Raw genomic sequence first — 23,205 nt, 5'->3', positions numbered from 1 at the left:
TCAGCCTAGTGCCTTGTGGTGGCTAATCCCTCTATTCATCAAGATACTATTTGTCTAGGATTATTTGTTGCTAAGAGGTCAAGTATGCTTTCGCAACCATTTACGCTTCGAGTGGGCTAATAAACTAATTGTTCAAAATAATTTTCTGAGAAAGCATTCAGTACAATTTTGGATGACGTTTTATGCCTGCCACTGGCTTTAAACGTATAATTTTTCCAGCATATCGAGGGTAGATTAAAGTCACCACCGACTCTAATTGTATGAGTGGGGTACATATTTGAAATGAGACTAACGTTTTCTTTAAACTGTTCAGCAACTATATCTTCTGAGTCGGGGGGTCAGTAAAATGACCCAATTAATCGTTTAGTCTGATTCTACATCTACATCTACGTTTGTACTCCGCAAGCCACCCAACGGTGTGTGGCGGAGAGCACTTAACTTGCCACTGTCATTACCTCCCTGTCCTGTTCCAGCCGTGTGTGGTTCGCGGGAAGAACGACTGCCGGAAAGCCTCCGTGCACGCTTGAATCACTGTAATTTTACATTCGTGATCTCCTCGGGAGGTATAAGTAGGGGGGAGCAACATATTCGGTACCTCATCCAGAAACGCACCCTCTCGAAACCTGGACAGCAAGCTACACCATGGTGCAGAGCGCCTCTCTTGCAGAGTTTGCCACTTGATTTTGCTAAACATCTCCGTAACGCTATCGCTCTTACCAAATAACACCGTGATGAAATGCGCCGCTTTTCTTTGGATCTTCTCTATCTCCTCTGTCAACCTGACCTGGTACGGATCCCACACTGATGAGCAATACTCAAGTATAGGTGAAACGAGTGTTTTGTAAGGCACCTCCTTTGTTGATGGACTACATTTTCTAAGGACTCTCCCAATGAATCTCAACCTGACACCCACCTTACTAACAATTAATTTTATATGATCATTCCACTTCAAATCATTCTGTACACATACTCCCAGGTATTTTACAGAAGTAACTGCTATCAGTATTTGTTCCGCTATCATATAATCATACAATAAAAGATCCTTTTTTTCTATGTATTCGCAGTACATTACGATTGTCTACGTTAAGGGTCAGTTGCCACTCCCTGCACCAAGTGCCTATCCGCTGCAGATCTTCCTGCATTTCGCTGCAATTTTCTAATGCTGCGTATTCTCTGTATACTGCAGCATCATCTGGGAAAAGCTGCAGGGAACTTCCGACACTATCTACTAGGTCCTTTATTTTTTTATATATATATATATATATATATATATATATATATATATATATATATATATATATATATATATAAAAAGATGATGAAACTTACCAAACAAAAGCGCTGGCAGGTCGATAGACACACAAACAAACACAAACATACACACAAAATTCTAGCTTTCGCAACCAATGGTTGCCTCGTCAGGAAAGAGGGAAGGAGAAGGAAAGACAAAAGGATATGGGTTTTAAGGGAGAGGGTAAGGAGTCATTCCAATCCCGGGAGCGGAAAGACTTACCTTAGGGGGAAAAAAGGACAGGTATACACTCGCACACACACACATATCCATCCACACATACACAGACACAGACACAGTCACAGACACAGACAAGCAAAAATGTCTGCTTGTGTCTGTGTATGTGTGGATGGATATGTGTGTGTGTGCGAGTGTATACCTGTCCTTTTTTCCCCCTAAGGTAAGTCTTTCCGCTCCCGGGATTGGAATGACTCCTTACCCTCTCCCTTAAAACCCATATCCTTTTGTCTTTCCTTCTCCTTCCCTCTTTCCTGACGAGGCAACCATTGGTTGCGAAAGCTAGAATTTTGTGTGTATGTTTGTGTTTGTTTGTGTGTCTATCGACCTGCCAGCGCTTTTGTTTGGTAAGTTTCATCATCTTTCTTTTTAGATATATTTTTCCCACGTGGAATGTTTCCCTCTATTATATATATATATATATATATATATATATATATATATATATATATATAGAGAGAGAGAGAGAGAGAGAGAGAGAGAGAGAGAGAGAGAGAGAGAGAAAAGCAATGGTCCCATAACACTCCCCTGTGGCACACCAGTGGTTACTTTAACGTCTGTAGACGTCTCTCCATTGAGAACAACATGCTGTGTTCTGTTCGCTAAAAACTCTTCAGTCCAGCCTGATAATCCGTAGACTCTTACTTTGTTTATCAGGTGACAGTGTGGAACTGTATCGAATGCCTTCCGGAAGTCAAGGAAAATGGCATCTACCTGGGGAGCCTGTATCTAATATTTTCTGGGTCTCATGAACAAATAAAGCGAGTTGAGTCATGCACAATATCTACCCATACTGTTTCGCAAGCACTATCTACTTCAATTTCACTACAGGCAAGCTACTTCTGACAGCAATAAATACTCCACCACCAATTGCATTTAATCTATACTTCCTGAACACTATCTCTGCTGAACTTATTTCCGGCTTTAGCCAGCTTTCTGTACGTATAACTATTTGAGCTTCAGTGCTTTCTTTTAGGGCTTGGAGCTCTGGTTCTTTCCCAACACAATTATGACAATTTACAACTACAATACTGATCATTTCTGCAAGTACCTTTCTGTGTTTTATCTGCCCCCTTTTAGACGGACGCCGTTTCTGTGGTTTCCTGAGACCCTCTAACCTGAAAACCTGCCCAGCCCCTTCCACACAGCCCCTGTTACTTGTGTAGCCGCTTCTTGTGTGTGGTGGACTCCGGAGCTATTAAGCGGAACCAAGAAACCCACCACCTGAAGATGCAAGTCAAGGAGTCTGCAGGCTACACGGTCACAGAAGTGCCCGAGCCTCTGATTTAGACTCTCCACTCGGCTCTGCACCAAAGGACCACAGTCGGTTCTATCGACGATGCTGCAGATGGTGAGCTACACTTTAATCTCGCAAGCAAGACTGGCAGTCTTTACCATTTCTGCTAACTGCCCAAAACCAGAGAGAATCTCCTCCAATCCAAAGTGAAATACGTCATTGGTACCGACATGAGCCACCACCTGCAGTTGGCTGCACCCTGTACTCTTCATGGCATCTGGAAGCAGTCTTTCCACATCCGGAATGACTCCCCCCAGTATGCCCATGGAGTGCACACTCTTGGCTTCCTCAACCCCCCCCCCCCGTCCCCTCCCCTCCCCCACCCCTGCGAACCTTGTTCCTAATGGGCCCCAGTATGCGCCTAATTTTGGAGCTCCCAATTACCAGCAAACCCACCCTCTGTGAACACCCAGACCCTGTGGGCCAAAAAGCTTCCTCTGGAACATGGTGGATGACTGCTTCCGGCTCAGGGACATTGTCAGCCACAGATAACGCCCGAAATCTTTTCGTCAAATGAACCAGGGAGGCCCTACGATCGGCCCCTCGGAAAGTTTTTCACTGCCTGCCAGACTTCGGAATGATCTCCCACTCCACCATGGGTTAGGGGTCAACCTCAGTGCAGGCAGTACCTGGGGCGGTCACAGCAGTGGACCGAACGGGGGCCACGTGGGATGTGCTCGACATCCCTCGCATCCCCGCGCTGGATCCCCCACAGTGATGCCCATTGGTAGTAGCCTCAAGCTGTGTGAAGGAAGCCAACGCAGCCAGGAGCTGTGAGCGAAGGGTCGCCAACTCAGCTCGAATCTGTACACAGCAATCACAGTTCCTATCCATTATTGCAGTCCCTCCCATTTGAAGCTCATAAAAATATACAACAAATGAACGGTGTACTCGCCTTCTTAGCAGCAGGAACGCGAGGTGCTCTGTCACTGACGGTCTATCCGACACTGATCTATACTAACAAAAAACAAATCCTGTACGATACGAGGGTCGATAGCAATGGCGGTACAGTACGCTACACTCTTATTATTTCTCACTAGCTGCTAGGAAAAAAATGAAAACTAACATTACAAGATATTTCGGTGGAAAGTAATTTTTTACTTCAGCCTGTGGTAGTAACAGAATCACTAATGTTATTGGTCTGGGAAAAAAAAAAAATATCCTCAAAATTTGCAGATGCATATACTGTGTCTTTTATTTCGGAAACATAGCAGTATTCTGAGGTAAGAAATAAAATAATATAAGAGGTGTGAAACTGTGCCGACTGCATAGCGAAAAATGTTAGTCACTGATCAAATTTCATTCTGTAAGGCTGCGAAGAAACTTCCCACGAAAAAGTTGTTAAGAAAACTATAAAATTATTTTTGGTAACATTTCAGACGTCATTATTGTATTGTATCACGTACAGAGGCAAATTATTTCCACAATATTCCATGCACAGCAGTGCACGAGTCATTGTAGGCCGTCGCCAAGAGTTTTGTTCGGACAGCTCGCTTTAATATGACCGAGAATATACCGTACTTCCTGAAAATATTTTACTGGCAGCTAATACATATCCTTTGTCATTGCATCCATCACTCAAAATGCCAATATACACTACACTAAAGTAATTGTAGTTATTTTGAAGCCAATATTTTCACTGAAGTCGAGCAAAATATATGCGTGAAAGGTTTTGTGAAACCGAAGTTTTATTTAAATTTGTTGTAAACCTATTATTCTCAGCACGCAATATGTGCTTGGTACACAAAAACCTCGTTCTTACTACTGCAATGTCCCTGTCTTGTGTTACAAATTTCGTCCATCATTACAGTTTCTGAATTAAAAACCAAATGGATGGAGAAGACTGTACATTGAAGAGACTGTCCAAAATGATCAATTTTATCATGGACATTACCCTGTATTTCTCAAGCCATCGAATACTATCCTTTGTCATACTAAAGTAATACAATTCTATGTTCTTGCTTTTTGTAAAAATCGTCCAATATCATAAATTTCTATGCTCTTCTCGGAGAATCAGAATAGGTGCTGGGACTGTTGTGATGTTACTGCAGTGTTTGTACATACAGTCGATATAGAAGCACCACAACATTTTGTCATTTTATGAACTGCATTACCCTTACTACGAAACAGCCAGTAAATCCTTCTATGAAAAAAAGGAGTTTAATTTCAAATGGACAAGTAAACGGAATGCAGTAAGACATTCGATACAGGTTTTTAGGAAAAACTGTTGTTGATTAATGCAGAATTGACAATGTTATTTTAATTGACAGTTACTGTCGAGTAAACTAATCGCCACCACTTTTGATAAATTTACCAGACACGTACTGTAAGGGAAAAACATTCGCTGTATGTCCTGTATAACTGAAAGAATAGACAAACATTTAAATCAAGTCACCTTTTTTATACAGACGGCACTTATCTAAACTGAAGGGTCGTCTGGCTCCGTGTCTTCAGATTCACTGTTGCTTGCTTCAGCCAAGTGTATCATCACAGATTCCGTTATGGTGTCTCTTTAAACCCTGGTTCAAGAAATCAGTTTCTTGCAATGCTTCTGCGTGTTTTACGCACCTCTCCCAGTCCTGCTGAGTAACATTGTCAAGAGATTCGTGTGTTAGTTTCTCAACATCAGCAAGTAGTATTTCTTTTCGCTACTACTCGCTTTCCTCGGAGGCCCAATCAATTCAGTGAGATTATACTGGCCATGATATGGTGGTAGAGTACCACTGGGTGTCCCATTTCATTTGCTAGTTGATCTTATTTTGTAAGTCTTTTTGGCATCTACGATTTATTCCTTAGACAGGAGTTCAGCCTTCATTTCATTGACTGAAAATGAAACATTCTTTCTCTTTAACCACTCCATAATATCTGCCTTGCGCCAATTTCAATGGGGTAGCTTTTCTATCTGAATGGAGGGGTAGCTGGCATTATCCATCATGATAATTGGCCCTTTTTCCAGCGTAGACAACAGTCGAATAAACCAATTCTTAAAAACTTCTCCACTCATTTCTGAATGGTAATCGGATTGGCAAGAACTTTTCCCTACACGAAAAACATGTTTGGCCTCTGGTATGAAGCCTGTGGTTAATGAACCAGTGTGGGCAATGATTAATTGGCCACCTCTACCAGTAGGCACTTTCAAACTTCCATTTCCTTTGGAGTCGTGCCATATATACTTAATGGTGTGGTTCTGGAAAACCCAAGTTTCATCCAAGTACACTGGAAGGCTGGTGTCTTCAGCACGCAAGAAATGCATTGTATGCAAAAACTTTGCTCTTACAGCTGCAATGTCTCTGCGTTCCATTAAGAATTTCCGTCCATCGGAAACCAAGGGAGCAGAGAAGACGAACGGAGGTATCTGAGCCAGAGTTATTAATTTTTCCAAGGAGGTCAGCTTATATTTTATTAGCCATTGGATTTTTTTAGCCATTGCTGCCGATATTATTTCTTTGAATTCAAGCCACATCTGGTCTACACTCATATTATTAATTTGGAAGGAGAGGAGATTGTCTCTCAGGAAGGCGTCAAGTGAATTTTTATCTGCTTTTTTGAATAGGTATATTTTTCATTTATTTTTGGAGGATTTGGGGGTTACAATATTCAGTCTCGCTACGACAATCCTGTGTTCACTAATCCCTGTATCGGATTTGATGCTTGGTATTGACTTAGGATTATTTGTTGCTAAGAGGTTAAGGGTGTTTTACAGCCGTTTACTGTTTGCGTGGGATCATGAACTAACTGCTTGAAATAATTTTCAGAGAATGCATTAGCACACTTTCAAAAGATGTTTTATGTGTACCTCCAAAATTAAACATGTATTTGCACTAACATGTCGAGGTTAAATTAAAGTCACCACCAACTACAATCATATGAGTCGGGTAAGTGTTTGAAATCAAACTCAAGTTTTCTTTGAACTGTTCAGCAACTGTATCATCTGAATTGGGAGATTGGTAAAAGGATCTAATTTTATTTTATTCTGGTTGCCAACAATGACCCTCGTCCATACTACGTTACAGGAAGTATCTACTTTAATTTCTAGACAAGATAAACCACTTCTAACAGCAACAAACACGCCAACTGTGTTTAGCCTGTCACTTCTCAAATCTGTAGGAGTATCTCACTCAGGTGGCAAGCAAAAAGTAATATCAGTTTTGATTTTAAACTTCTCAACATTGCAGTTACATTTTTCGAAATTTTTGAGCCGCTTTCTGCAGTTCATTTTCTGGAAATTGATACTGTTGCCCAGATGATATTAAGGGAACAGAATAGAACAGAATATGTGGAAATAAGCTGTTGTTCTGATCTCAACAAATATCCTTTCTTTTGGGCCAATAAAATTAATTAGCTGAGCAGTGAGGATGCATAAATTTTATCAAAATGGTTCAAATGACTATAAGCACTATGGGACTTAACATCTGAGGTCATCAGTCCCCTAGATTTAGAACTATTTAAACCTAACTAACATAATGACATCACACACATACATGCCCAAGGCAGGATTCGAACATGCAACTGTAGCAGCAGTGCGGTTCTAGACTGAAGCGCCTAGAACCGCTTGGCCACAGAGGCCAGCTATTTTATCAGGGTATCATTTTGTTCCATTGAGATTGCAGTAATGTTGTTGATTCACCTCATTATCATACAGGCGTCATAATGATCAGGTAATAACTCCATCAGTATGATATTTTCACTCTGCAGCTGAGTGTGCACTGATATGAAACTTCCTGGCAGATTAAAACTGTGTGCCAGACCGAGACTCGAACTCGGGACCCTTGCCTTTCACGGGCAAGTGCTCTACCACTGAGCTACCCAAGCACGACTCACGCCCCGTCCTCACAGCTTTACTTCTGCCAGTACCTCGTCTCCTACCTTCCAAACTTTACAGAAGCTCTCCTGCGAACCTTGCAGAATTGGCACTCCTGAAAGAAAGGATATTGCGGAGAGATGGCTTAGCCACAGCCTGGAGGATGTTTCCAGAATGCGATTTTCACTCTGCAGCGGAGTGTATGTAGGGTGGCCTAGAACATCCTATGCCGTGACTGTGTTGGCCATATGAGGCTTTGCATTGTTGTGAAGTAGAATGACCCCACGGGTGAGATTGCCTGGTTGTGTTGGTTTGATCGCTTGGCGAAGGGTGGTCAAGGTTTGCAAGTAACGCTTGGCATTCACTGTTGTCCCGTGCTGCAGGAAGTGAATCAGAAGGGCGCCATCTCGGTCAAAGAAGATCATCAGCATAATCTTTCCTGCACTTGTGTTGACGGCCTTGGCGTGTTTTGGGGCTGTTTGACCCTAGATGGTTCCACTGGAGACTGTAGTTTTGATTCTGGTTTGAACTGATGACACCATGACTCTTCTCCAGCCACCACTCCTGCCAGGAAAGCATTCTCTTCCTGAGCATAGTGCTGCAGATGAGCAAGACAATGGGCCATTCGACATGCTCCTTGGTGTGGTTGAAGACTGCAGGGCACCCATTGGGCACACGCTTTGCGCATGTGCAGTCATCCCTTCATATTGGTGTGAACACTTCTGACGTTCAATCTGACCACAGCGGCTATGGATTTCACTGTCACTCGTGATCCTGGGTAATGAGAGCATCCACCAGCTGGACGATGTCATCGGTAATGCAGTATGGTGCTCCAAACTGTGCATCATTGGCTAACGACATCCGTCCTTCCCTGAAGTGCTTGTGGCACGCCTTGATCCTTGCAAGGGACATGCAGTGTCCGCCATACACTTGTGACATTAGTCAGCGAATATGTGTTCCTCCTACTCCTTCTGCTGTCAGAAAACGAATACCACCTCTTTGCTCTTCTGTTGACACCTCCATGTCACTGTTTGCAATTAGATTGGCAGCGTTGGATGATTGATGCATGCTGCTGCTAGTTCTGTATAGTCACATGACATGCATGCATGCCCTCTAGCAATGGGTTGTGAACTTACACGCTCTGGTCGGAATCACACCTCGTTAAACACGCCACGATATTACCCTCCTGTCACCGGTTTGCGCATTCCATACTACGATTCGTTTCTTTTTGAACGCCCCTTATATTTGAGAATACTGTGTTGCTAGGTTAGTATACAACAAGTTTCAAGTTGGTCATATTGTTACTCCCTGAGATACAACAAGCGAAACATAAAATTTTTTCAGTCACCAATTTTTTCTTTAACTTTGCCTAAAGTTTTCTGGCTGAATATAGCTCACAGATTTCTTTTAGTTATTATTATTTAGAGAATGTAATTAAATTGTGCGAGATGGCCAAATTCCATATTATTAAACAAAATATTGTCAGAGATATAGCAGCTCAAAGTCACCAGAAATTCATGTGCACTCTGCACAAAGTCATGCATGGGGTCAAAGAAGTGACTATATCTTGTTCAATAGTGCTTCAGTGACTTCAAACTTTGCCAGTGTTAATTGGGGATGTGTGTGAATGTTCACATAAAATTTCATCTGTGATAGGCAAGCAGGAAAATGTTCAAAAATTAGGCAGTTTGACATGAAATGACTCTTTTGAAACTTCTTAAAAAAACAGCCTATTATGTGTCAGCAGCCAGAACTTTCTGTCTGGTTGTAACCATTGTAATGTAGTTAAGAAGAGATGATGTCAAACTATTTCAATATATTTCAATGACTCTATATTGAAATGTCAGAAAGCACACATTTCTGCTAATGACACTTCTGCCATGAAGAAGTGATACTTCTGAAAAGTTTTCATAAAAGACTCGCTTTTGTATTCATATGTCTTAAGCCATTGGTAGAATAAATTGCAAGATGCACACAGCAGATAACAGAACAAAAAACTTACTTTTCATGATTATAATGATCAGTGAAATTGCCTCTATTTTGAAGAGGCATTGTATTTTGTTAGTCTTGGTCCAGGAGGATAGTTTAGTTTATAAGTTACAGATATGTCCCCTGCATTTTTATTGCAGAATAAGAAACAGCTCCAAAATAATTTAAATTTCATTTTCAGCATTACAGAATCAATTCTGAATGTGATATATGCCCATCGAGACTACTGGAAGAGCCTACAGATTCAAGATGTGCATAAAAAATTGACAGAGGCAGAAACAAATCCAAATAACAGGATAAGGGAAGAGAAGATGACGTCAGCAGTCGTAAAGCTATACCAGATACCACCAACTCTTTTTCTGGGGTCATCTGAAAAGCCAGAACACTACGAAACACGGAATTGTTACCCTGTCCAAAGTGAAGCACTTCTCAAGGAGTTGGATGCTACACTAAATAAATTAATAGTTGGTGAGTAATATATCTACTTTTAATGTAATTGATTGGAACAAATGCTGTTTTTGGGTTTTTTCACTGAAAAGAAAACTTTATTCTTATTTTTATTGTTTAGTAACAAGTATTTCTAAACAAAAGACCCACATTTCACTTGTACAGTGGTGATCCACCACGTTCTTGAAGTAAATCAGTATAATCATCTCCACACTTCTTTCTTTTGTTTCCTAACCGATTTTTTGCCCTTGTACATGTGTGAAGAATATTAGAGTGAAGTTTTATCTATAGTACATGACTTGTTGAAACAGTTATGTCAAAAGATGACATTTTCTGTTGTTATAGAGATCTGAAAACTAAGAGTTTTTGCTATTCTCAATATTTACTCGTAACCAGTAAAAGCAAAAGTCAATAAAAACAAAATGTGCTTTACTTCTGAGAGACCTGAATGAAGAATGACGGTGTAGGATGCCACTGTCAATGATAATATGAGAGTTTTCTGCACTACAGAAAAGAAAGTAAACTGTAGGAAAGCACATACTGAACCAACAATAGAAATTAACGCATGATTATTGCTCAGCTCAAGCCAGCTTTGTCAGGAGAAGGAACATAAAGAAAGAAACAACAAAGAAGAATTCTGTTTCAATAAAGGACAGCATAAGAAAAAAGCTGGACAGGCAGTACCTGGATGTACTGCAACATCCCAAACACAGACACTCAAACAGAACAAAGTTTGGAGGAAAAGAATCAATTAATAGCAACTCATAGGTTGTCCACACTTTGTGCAAAAAAGTTATGTTGGATAATGAAAGAGGAAAATCCTAATGCGCTTAAAGTGTGGTTTGATGTACTGTACAACAGAATCGGCCAATTCCAAAGCTCGCCATGGTTGAACTGTTCTATTCAAGTCAGGTTTGCCTATACAATTTGCGCATTATGATTCATTCTCGAGCTGAGACAAGGGAAAGGATTGGTTGTTATACTTGAAACAGAATGACCAAAAGGGTTCAGCCAAGTAGCCTTTGCTCAGTTGGATTTTCTCAGATACGGTGAGGTGCCCCAGCCAGAAAATTGTCAAAGTGAAATTCCTTTATTTTCTGACTCCTGCTCTCGTCAAAATATAAGTACATTAATGATGTGTACACTAATGGCCTTCATGGTCAAAAGCAGAAAATTTAGTTAGCTGGTATGTTATTTCCTCTTTTCGTAATCACACCTGTATTCTTGGCAGAGTGTTTGGTACAGTCGATAAAGACGTCTGGAAATAGAACATATTCATTCACTAACTGAACACTATTAAGTGCTGGACCAACACAGTGTTGTTAAGATAGTAAATAAAGATTAGGAAGCAAAGGATCTCAGGTCCAGTGCACTAAAAGCTCTACGGTCTGAGATGTTTCGGAATAACTGCTTATTGAGTGATGACTTATGAAAAGTCTAAGGAGGAGGTGGTGTTGTCAGTATCACACAGTTATAATGGAAGAGGTTGATGTATGGAAATTCAGAAACTGCAAGCAGAATGTGAGGAAAGCAATTACCTTGGAAAACAAAAACATGATTAGCAAGTAAAAGAATAAATATATCTTAAAACTTATAAGGCACAGGGTGTATACACCCAGGAAATGTGGGAAAAACCCAAGAATTTTTTCATCTGGAAGAAATTTGGGAAACCCATGGGAATTTTTCGGAATTCTGGGAAATTTTCATTATTTTAGTTTTCAGTTAAATTTTGTAATTTTGACTGGTAAGAACTGATACTCTAACAAAGAATATTACTGTATCCCACTACTGCAGAATAATACTGCAGCAATAACACACAAACAAGAGAAAAACCAAAATAAACTTTAGTTGCAAAGGAAATGCACCATTTACAACAACAGAGCACTGTGCACACACAAGCGTCTGCCAACAGGAAAATGTTTCAAAGGCCTTAGGACAAAGATTATGCAGTACTTTGTAACAACAAACTGCTACCGATGAGTATGAATTGAGAACTGTTTCCATTAGTCTGGCACTGCCCGCCATGGAATTTGAATCCCCGCCAAACGTCATGGACATCGAAGACCCCTAGAGGTCTCTGCATCATCGCGCCGTAAGCTGTGGCGGCGCGCGCATACTGGCCTGCATGTAGTGTAAGGGCGCCACAGTGGAACACGTGGTTCCAGCAGCCAATAGCGGCGCCCCCAATAGAGTATTTAAGAGCCGGCCTCTCGCTCTGCCAGCGAGTCTAATTGTTGCGTGAGACTCGACACGTCGTCTCAATAAGACAGCGTGTTTATCGTACTTGATCTCGTAAATCGTGGACGTCTTGGATTCTTGGTTGTTGCCGTCACTCCGTTGCGTCTTGGGTGTTGTTGTCGTAAGGTCTTTCTCCATCGTCCATCATTGTTTCGTGTCCGCCCTTTCCATTCGTTTGTTTGTGCACGGGCTGCTCTCCGTTTGGTCCTGCTGCACTTTCTCGGCCATCCCGCGACCGTTCCAGTTGCGGTCACAACAGGTTACAACATTATTGGCGATGAGGTAAACAATGGTAGTTACTAGCATAGATTCAAGGTTAGTCTGTCTTCTTGAGCAACAGCAGCAGCTCCAGTTAGACATCTTACAAAAGTCGCTGCAGTTGCTAACGGACGAAGTCGATGCTCAGGACACGTTACCACAACAGCTTCTGAGTCCTTGGGTGTCCGATTCTTTCCCACGTCCACCGTCGTTTCCATCCTTTAATGACGCTAAAGAGGACTGGGAAACGTACTTACGTTGGCTGAAACAACATTTCACGGCTTTTCAAGTCACGGCGACTCCTTGCAGCAGTCGTTGTTTTTGTCTTGGGCCTCCCCTGACACGTTCTTTCTTCTCCGCAAGTTGGCACCGTTGTCCGATCCTGTAGCTCTCTCTTTCCAGGGTATATGCCTTTGGCTGACAAACTATTATTCCCAACTCTACCATGTGGTTGCCTCTCGGCTGGAGTTCCACCAGTACCATAAACAGCCTGGTCAATTGTATCGTTCCTGGGTCACGGAATTGCAGGGTCTCAGCCGTCAGTGCGATTTTACGGTCACCAATCAGCAGCGTAAGGCTTCGTATGTGGACTCCCTGATTCGGGATGTGGTGGTTCAGCTGGCTCCCGATCCTGATGTCCGTATTACCCCGTTGAAACTCGACAAACCCTCCTTGGAAGAGATTCTCTGCATTGCCCATTCCTTCGAAATTGCTCAAGCAGCTAACGAGCGTCTTATGGCGCGACCGCAGGCGTCACGGTGGGTTCCGCCCTCGCGATGTCAACAAGGCCCGGCCGACAGAGGCTGGCGCCATCGGGACTCATCGTTGTATGACGTCTCTATGGCATCGGTGCCTTCATTCACTCCTCGTTGATGGTCGTGTGGTCCACTTCCATCTTGTCGACAGTGCTTTACTACACATTCACGGGCTGATTGTCCCCACCACTGGAACACATGCACGCTGTGTAACAAGGAGGGACTCATTCGATCGGTTTGTAGTAGTCGCTCGAATCGCTCCAGTGCTGCCCCTCCTGGGCATCAAGATACAGTCCATGCTCTGCAATCGGTCGTCCCACAGGATGACCCGTCAATGTGGAAGCTTTTTCTCATGCTCCGCATTTTCACTGAGGAGGTCAGTTTTCAGGTTGACACTGGGGCCACCTTCTTCCTGGTTAATATGGCGACATATACCTGGCTGGGCTCTCCTGAGTTGTCATCTCCCTCTCGCCGTTTAGTCACTTACGGAGACAGTTCCATTCCCCTTCGTGGGCAGTTCGTCGTCCAGGCGACGTACAAGCGTGTTCCAGCTTCTTACCCTCTTTGTCGTCAACCATCCGTTGGCTTCGAATATTTTTGGCTTGGATGCGTTTCAACTGTTTGGCTTTTCTATTTTCCAACAAAGTTTAGGTCATTTCCACGGCTGTTCCTTTTCAGGACTTGGACGATCTCTGCTCTGCTTTTGCAGTCGCTGTTTGCAACGGATCTCGGACGTGCTTCTGGCTTTCAGGCGCTCATCACCCTACGGCTGGATGCACAGCCTCGCTTTTTCCATGCCCGGCCCCTTCCTGTGGTCTTATGGCCGGATGTCAAGCAGGAACTGGATCGGCTCCAGGCCGCTGGCGTTCTGGGGCCTGTCACATACAGTGCCTGGGCGACACCTCTGGTGGTCATACAGAAACGCAATGGGTCCCTTCGACTGTGTGGGGACTTGCATGTTGTCATCGTAAGGTCTTCCTCCATCGTCCGTCGTTGTTTCGTGTCCGTCCTTTGTGTTCGTTTGTTTGTGCACAGGCCGCTCTCCGTTTGGTCCCGCTGCACTTTCTCGGCTACCCCGACACCATCCGGTCGCGGTTACAACAGGTTTCAACAATTAGATTCATATTAGAAGCTGCCAGAGGGCGTATGCACAGTTGAGTCGAGTATGGGCAGTACTTTCTCCTGCTTCTAGCTACTTGAAATACGGCTGTTAGCTGTATCAGCAGTAGCAGCAAGCAGCCAGATGCTAACCGAGAAAATTTGTGGCATGCCCAAGGTGCCAGATTTGCGCATGTGCAGAGCACTCTGGACTGTAGTGGGAAAGGGATAGCCTCTATGTGACCCGTGTTAATGTTTAGTGATTTTTGTTGTTTCCTCTTCCACATAATTATGGAAGGCTAAAATATTACTTTATTTCCTGATTTTATTTTATTTCCAGCTGTTTTGGCTGTTTATTAGTAATCACCTGGCAGACCGATGAAGTTATTTTCATCGGTTTGCTAAAGAAATTCGGCTTTTATTAATCTTTTCCACTGAAACAGTCAATTTATGTGAAATGAAGTGTTGCATTTGACAGTATTGGTTAGTTCCAACTGTTCACTGAATTTGAAGTGCACGTTTTCATCTTATGGCTCGTGTGGCATGAAGCCATAATAAAGAACCCAAACATGATATAGTACAGTACTGGTACTCCAAGAAAATTTACGTCCTGAAAATCACACTGAAAAGCTTAATATCAGGTTGGGGCCTACTTCATCGTGAATCTGGACATACAAGTGTCCATTTCAAGCCGAATTATTCATTTTAGTATGGTTTATGAAATTCTGATGCTCTTGGAATATCATCTGGTGTCCTGTTTCTTTTGTGGCGTAATGAAAGATCTCTTAAGGCTCTATACATATGAACAAACTGGCTTCCTATGTCATCTTAGCTGCGCACCTGCAGTAATGTATGTTTTCAGTGCTCTCTGGCAATGCTGGAACAATCCTATTTTTAACATGTCTCAAGAAAATATTCTGAATGATGGTTGGAAAAGTGCTACTTTCAACGTAAATTTCCTTTTATGCAACGTGAACTACGTTATATATGAGAAGGTGTGATTAATTTCTTAAATCACTTTAAGGACCAGCCACTTACAAGAATTTCGAGTCCAGAAGACCAGAAATTTATGTCATTATTTTAAATTTTACTGACACATTCGTGTGATGTATCTTAAAGTACAATATATGCAAAAAAAAAAAAAAAGACCAATATTACATGTGAAAGCTTAGCTTCTCTTGTAGCTCATTAATCTTAAAGACCAATATTATATGTGAAAGCTTAGCTTTTCTTGTAGCTACACTATGTATATTAATTTAAACCATTAACTTTTCCTGTTTGTGTGCTTGTGCTACTTACGTTATGCTGCTATTGGCTGACTGTCAGGTGTCCTAAGCTCTGAATATCTGCTGTCATCGGCTGACATGAACTATGATTGACTTAAAAAGGGCGTCACAATATGTTTGGTAGAATTTGAATTTATACTTCTGTAATACAAAAATATGCAGCGAACATGTTGCTGCACATCAAAGTTCTTTCCAAAACCTCCCCCCCCCCCCCCCCCCCCCTAAAGTTCCGGGAAGTTCTATGACGGCATATAAAATATTAACAATTCAAAGGATTGATATGTTTTACAGTTGCGAGGGAAAGTATGCAGGCATTTAACATGGAAAAAGTGTGTTTTCACTCGGAAAAAAGTGTATTTTTTAACTGTGAAATCCAGGAATTTTTTTTTTCTTGTCCATGTATACACTTTGGTACTTACCAGGAGGAGAAAAAGAATTTTTGTAAAGACAATGTTGAAAGTGATCAATAGATTTTCAGTTTAATATTGTTTTTCCCGAGGGCATGCAGCTTTACTGTATGGTTAAATGATGATGGTGTCCTCTTGGGTAAAATATTCCGGAGGTAAAATAGTCCCCCATTTGGATCTCCGGGCGGGGACTACTCAGGAAGACGTAGTTATCAGGAGAAAGAAAACTGGCAGTCTACGGATCGGAGTGTGGAATGTCAGATCCCTTAATCGGGCAGGTAGGTTAGAAAATTTAAAAAGGGAAATTGATAGGTTAAAGTTAGATATAGTGAGAATTAGTGAAGTTCGGTGGTAGGAGGAACAAGACTTCTGGTCAGGTGAATACAGGTTTATAAATACAAAATCAAATTGGGGTAATGCAGGAGTAGGTTTAATAATGAATAAAAAAAATAGGAGTGTGGGTAAGCTACTACAAACAGCGTAGTGAACGTATTATAGTGGCCAAGATGGACTTGAAGCCCATGCCTACTACAGTAGTACAAGTTTATATGCCAACTAGCTCTGCAGATGACGAAGAAATTGAAGAAATGTATGATGAGGTAAAAGAAATGATTCAGGTAGTGAAGGGAGACGAGAGTATAATAGTTATGGGTGACTGGAATTCGACAGTAGGAAAAGGGAGAGAAGGAAACATAGAAGGTGAATATGGATTGGGGCTAAGAAATGAAAGAGGAAGCTGCCTGGTAGAATTTTGCACAGAGCATAACTTAATCATAGCTAACACGTGGTTCAAGAATCATAAAAGAAGTTTGTATACATGGAAGACTCCTGGAGATACTAAAAGGTATCAGATAGATTACGTAGTGGTAAGACAGAGATTTAGGAACCAGGTTTGAAATTGTAGGACATTTCCAGGGGCAGATGTTGACTCTGACCACAATCTATTGGTTATAAACTGTAGATTAAAATTGAAGAAACTGCAAAAAGGTGGGAATTTAAAGAGATGGGACCTGGATAAACTGACTAAACCAGAGGTTGTACAGAGTTTCAGGGGGAGCATAAGGAAACAGTTGACAGGAATGGGGGAAAGAAATACAGTAGAAGAAGAATGGTTAGCTCTGAGGGATGAAGTAGTGAAGGCAGCAGAGGATCAAGTAGGTAAAAAGACGAGGGCTAGTAGAAATCTTAGGGTAACAGAAGAAATATTGAATTTAATTGATGAAAGGAGAAAATTTAAAAATGCAGTAAATGAAGCAGGCAAAAAGGAAAACAAACGTTTCAAAAATGAGATCGACAGGAAGTGCAAAATGGCTAAGCAACGATGGCTAGAGGACAAATGTAAGGATGTAGAGGTTTATCTCACTAGGGGTAAGATAGATACAGCCTACAGGAAAATTAAATAGACCTTTGGAGGAAAGAGAACCACTTGCAAGAATATCAAGAGCTGAGATGGAAACCCAGTTCTAAGCAAAGAGGGGAAAGCAGAAAGGTGGAAGGAGTATATAGAGGGTCTATACAAGGGCGATGTACTTGAGGACAATATCATAGAAATGGAAGAAGATGTAGATTAAAATGAAATGGGAGATACAATACTGTGTGAAGAGTTTGACAGAGCACTGAAAGACCTGAGTCGAAACAAGGCCCCGGGAGTAGACAACATTCCATTAGAACTACTGACGGTCTTGGGAGAGCCAGTCCTGACAAAACTCTACCATCTGGTGAGCAAGATGTATGAGACAGGCGAAATACCCTCAGACTTCAAGAAGAATATAATAATTCCAATCCCAAAGAAAGCAGGTGTTGACAGATGTGAAAATTACCGAACTATCAGTTTAATAAGTCACAGCTGCAAAATACTGACACGAATTATTTACAGACGAATGGAAAAACTAGTAGAAGCAGACCTCGGGGAAGATCAGTTTGGATTCTGTAGAAATGTTGGAACACGTAACGCAATACTGACCATACGACTTATCTTAGAAAAAAGATTAAAGAAAGGCAAACCTACGTTTCTCGCATTTGTAGACTTAGAGAAAGCTTTTGACAATGTTGACTTGAATACTCTCTTCCGAATTCTAAAGGTGGCAGGGGTAAAATACAGGGAACGAAAGGCTATTTACAATTTGTACAGAAACCAGATGGCAGTTATAAGAGTCGACGGGCATGAAAGGGAAGCAGTGGTTGGGAAGGGAGTGAGATAGAGTTGTAGCCTCTCCTCGATGTTATTGAATCTGTATATTGAGCAAGCAGTAAAGGAAACAAAAGAAAAATTTCGAGTAGGTATTAAAATCCAGGGAGAAGAAATAAAGACTTTGAGGTTAGCCGATGACATTGTAATTCTGTCAGAGACAGCAAAGGACTTGGAAGAGCAGTTGAATGGAATAGACAGTGTCTTGAAAGGAGAATATAAGATGAACATCAACAAAAGCAAAACAAGGATAATGCAATGTAGTCGAATTAAGTCGGGTGATGCTGAGGGAATTAGATTAGGAAATGAAACATTTAAAGTAGTAATGGAGTTTTGCTATTTGGGGAGCAAAATAACTGATGATGGTCGAAGTAGAGAGGATATAAAATGTAGACTGGCAATGGCAAGGAAAGCGTTTCTGAAGAAGAGAAATTTGTTAACATCGAGTATAGATTTACGTGTCAGGAAGTCATTTCTGAAAGTATTTGTATGGAGTGTAGCCATGTATGGAAGTGAAACATGGACAATAAATAGTTTGTACAAGAAGATAATAGAAGCTTTTGAAATGTGGTGCTAAGAAGAATGCTGAAGATTAGATGAGTAGATCACATAACTAATGAGGAGGTTTTGAACAGAATTGGGGAGAAGAGGAGTTTGTGGCACAACTTGACTAGAAGAAGGGACTGGTTGGTAGGACATGTCCTGAGGCATCAAGGGATCACAAATTTAGCATTGGAGGGCAGCGTGGAGGGTAAAAATCGTAGAGGGAGACCAAGAGATGAATACACTAAGCAGATTCAGAAGGATGTAGGTTGCAGTAAGTACTGGGAGATGAAGAAGCTTACACCGGATAGAGTTGCATGGAGAGCTGCATCAAACCAGTCTCAGGACTGAAGACCACAACAACAACAACATTGCTGTAACCAGTATTTTGCGTTGAATTGCAATAACATTTGTTGCTATTATATCCTTCTGCCCAAGAAACATTCATGGGTAAGAATGATACTAAAGTTTAATGTTGTGGTACATTATTGCTTTTCTATGCAAAATGAACAGTGAAGTAGCTTTCTTCGTAATTAGTGTTAAAGGTAAAAAAGAAATGGAAAAATCAATTTGAATGTGTATATTAATAAATAAACCTTTAATTTCCATCTTTGCGTCTATCGATATTTAAAGAGACTGGGAAACTCATACAGTCAGAATTGGGCCCACAAAAGATGTGCGAATGATAAATTACATCATTTACGTAATTAGTATTTCAATATGATATTTGAAAAATGTGTTCCCAGAAAATTGTCTTTTTTGTATTCATTGGGTTTTGAAAAAACACTCCTCAGTTGTCAAATAATCAATGGTGTCACATTTGTTCTGATCTTGCCAGCTTGTTATGCTGTGAGTGTTAAATATAATTTTTGCACCGTTCCAGTATAGGATATTGGTCAATTATTGGAAGTCACTGTCCAGAGTGTGCACACTATTTTAATTTTCGTGTCTGCAAAATGTCATAAATAATATCTGTGTGTTCACCTAGAAATATGGCCTCATTGTTATTTCATAATTTATTAAGAACTGGTGTGTGGAAGCAGTAGAACTATGTAAGAAACATGGCTGATGTTTGAGAAGCGAATCAGAAGTGTTAATGGAGACATGATTGGCCCTATTTGAAAACTGAATGGGGGCTGTAGAGGTTTCTCTCGTGTAGTACTTATTTGTTGTTGCCTGTTGAGTATGCAGAGCACTGCAGGTTTTGTCTTCTACGAAATTGTATCCTTGGTTGATAAAAGTCGATGAAAGGGAGCTACGCGTTACGTACTAGAATACAGTAATACTGTGACAGACTGAAGCAAATGAATGTAATGGGTCACAATTTAGATTTAGAGGGAAAACATTTGATGCAGAATGCAGAGAGAGATTTTGTGATGGGTAGAGAATAAACTGTGGAGGAGAGGGGGGAGTTGAGGGTAATTAGAGAAGATATGGAGGGGGAGGTGTTTTGGGTTGCTGGGATAGCTCAGCCAGGTGAAGTTCTTGTGAAGGTAGGCTTCTCTTCTTCACATTTGGGGGTGGATGTACAGTATGATAGGGTTTTTGTTCATGTTATTTCCATTTCATTATTCATATTCACTTCAAAAATACACCATGTGGGAAAAGAATGTTCAATTCTGATTTGGTGGGTCTCAAACATTTGAAATTGGCTTACAGAAACAAAAGAGGAGGAAAAGTTTTTGTGAATATCATCTTGAGGATTGCACCTTAAGAGTCTCTGTGCTGTATTTCTTTTTCCCTTAAATAGTCTTCTTAACACCCACTTGGAAGTGGACTGGCATCAAGAGCTACAAGTCCAGTGTGTTATGCTTTGTCCAACCATTACGTAACTGCTTTAGTCATCCCAGTTTCAGTGCTTCATAAGTTAATACTTTTCCTTACTAGTTTCCACATTTTTATTTTAAAATGTGGATTGACACCCAAGTCCAACTTTTCATTTGATTGCCAATGTCCTGTTGACTAGTATTTCGAGAGTTTTGTTCTTATGTTTGTAACATTTGTTATCGTGCTATCTTTTGATTACTGAAAGAGTGTGTATTGCCGAAAGTGGAATCCTTACGTTTATTGGTGCTATTGATTGAAACAGAATTTGAAATATAGTCCCCAGGGTAATAACTATTTTTGAGTTCATGGTGGGTATGGGTATCCAGCCGTTCTAGTACTCCTTCTTTGTATGCTACAATCCTCCTCTCTGACTATACGTTTTCCATGACTTGATCTGTAGGGCTGTTTCCTTTTTGACAGTCTGACCTTCTTTGTGGGAATGAATTTGATTGCCTACTCTGCTTTTTCTATACTTACTTTTTTTGGCTAAGTCACATTTGGTTCCCACTTCCAAGAATGTAGCCAAAGGGGCATCCAAGGGGGGTGTGGACCCTTCCTGTCACCTAAATGAAATTACACACGACCTAGTTCCCATGTATGAAGATGGTATCTGTTCTTTCGGACATGTCTGAAAGAACAGATACTGTATTCATATAGTTAAGGCTAACTGGCCATTGACCTCCTCCTCCTGTGCTGGATGCACATACATTGCCCGAACTCTTGGGATAAATCCATGCAGTCACACTATCCTCTGTGCCCTCGGTGGCTCAGATGGATAGAGCGTCTGCCATGTAAGCAGGAGATCCTAGGTTCCACTCACGGTCGGGGCACACATTTTCAACTGTCCCTGTTGATGTATAGCAATACTTGTCGACAGCTTGTGGTCTTGATTTAATAATCATTTAGTCCCCATGTAGTGAAATTGAAAGATACAAGGGGTGATCAAAAAGTTACTGCATGAGGTAGTTGTTGCTGTGTATATGCAACGTATCATGACTCGATGTGGATATATGAGCACTAACTTGGGGCAAGGGATTAGTGTGGTATTCATGTCTTTCTGAGCTGCTTGCGATAAATTTGAAAATATAAACTAAGGCGTCATTATTACCAAATGCGTTCAAACAAGACTAATGTGCTCTTACTCTTTTCCTGGCTGCCAAAGAGCAAACACTGGTAGGTATCCATCAGAGAATGAAGAGGGTGTATGGGGGCAGCTTGTCTGTCAAAAAGCACCTTTGTGGAATAATGTGAAAGAGGTGTTGCTACTTCATGTTAACATATGCACCCACATCGCAAATGTTGTAATGCAGAATTTACCCCATATCAAATAGTAAACACTCGAGCACCCGCTCTACATTCGTGGTCTCTTCCCCTACGATTATCATGCCTTCAGTCCCTAAAAAAAAGGCCTCGAAGGGTTGATGATTCGCTTTGGATGAGAATGTGCAGTGGGCAGTTACAGACTACTTTTCGCAGCAGGACACTGTGTTTTACCAACCTGGTATGTTAGTGGGATGAATGCCTCTATGCTTATGGTCATTTGGCCTTAGTGGTGTCCCAATTCTGGACTGTATGGCCTTCAAACGTGAAACATAACAGCTTTGGCCTTTCCTCTTCTATAAAGTTTGTTATCACCAGATTTTCACTCACACTAATTAATTGAAAAGCTAATAACATGTCAACAGCAATCCTAAGCAGAGCCAGATGTGGGGAGTATAACTAATACTGCACTTCCGGAACTGTTATGATGAAATAAATGTGTATGAAGTTTTCTTATGTCTCAAGTAGATATTGTTACTGGTAGGAATGTTTGAAACTGTATTATTTACTTAGAATCACAAAAATATGGTTACGATCACTGTTTATGACATATATTTTAACTCGATGTTGTTTGAAACTAAAAACTAGAATTAAATTAAAATCCAAATCTTGCTATGTAATTGCAAAGTATTATCGTTGCCTTTTGCGGGCAAGTGCTCTTGGTAGACCAAAGGTCCTGAGTTCGAGTCTCGGTCCGGCACACAGTTTTAATCTGCCAGGAAGTTTCATATCAGCGCACACTCCGCTGCAGAGTGAAAATCTCATTCTGGAAACATCCCCCAGGCTGTGGCTAAGCCACGTCTCCGCAATATCCTTTCTTCCAGGAGTGCTAGTTCTGCAAGGTTCGCAGAAGAGCTTCTGTGAAGTTTGGAAGGTAGGAGACGAGGTACTGGCAGAATTAAAGTTGTGAGGACAGGTCGTGAGTCGTTCTTGGGTGGTTCAGTTGGTAGAGCACTTGCCCGCGAAAGGCAAAGGCCCCGAGTTCGAGTCTCCGTCCGGCACACCGTTTTAATCTGCCAGGAAATATTATCCTGTCCGAGTGAAACGTAATCATTGTAATTAACAGGAACAGTAATTACAGATAATGTAAATAGACTACTTTAAGGAACTTCCAGACTGCTTTTCAAAAGACTGTTATTAGTAAAACGAGGATAATAGAATGTAGTCGAATTAAGTCGGGTGATGCTAAGGGAATTAGATTGGGAAATGAGACACTTAAAATA

General features: G+C 41.3%; 1 protein-coding gene across 8 annotated transcripts in view; it reads left to right on the top strand.

Annotated features, from left to right (window-relative positions):
* Window positions 1–23,205, top strand: part of LOC124607049 (histone deacetylase 6) — a 325,114-nt gene that overhangs the window by 165,150 nt on the left and 136,759 nt on the right. For all 8 annotated transcript variants that reach the window (XM_047139236.1, XM_047139241.1, XM_047139228.1 and 5 more), the window contains one exon: window positions 9,797–10,083. In XM_047139236.1, coding sequence (XP_046995192.1) covers window positions 9,797–10,083 — 287 coding nt within the window. The remainder of the gene's footprint in view (window positions 1–9,796; window positions 10,084–23,205) is intronic.

Source organism: Schistocerca americana, chromosome 1 (assembly GCF_021461395.2).
Source record: "Schistocerca americana isolate TAMUIC-IGC-003095 chromosome 1, iqSchAmer2.1, whole genome shotgun sequence".
NCBI classification, from domain to species: domain Eukaryota; kingdom Metazoa; phylum Arthropoda; class Insecta; order Orthoptera; family Acrididae; genus Schistocerca; species Schistocerca americana.
The sequence above is the reverse complement of the archived record's forward strand: the minus strand, read 5'-3'. Positions and strand labels throughout refer to the sequence as shown.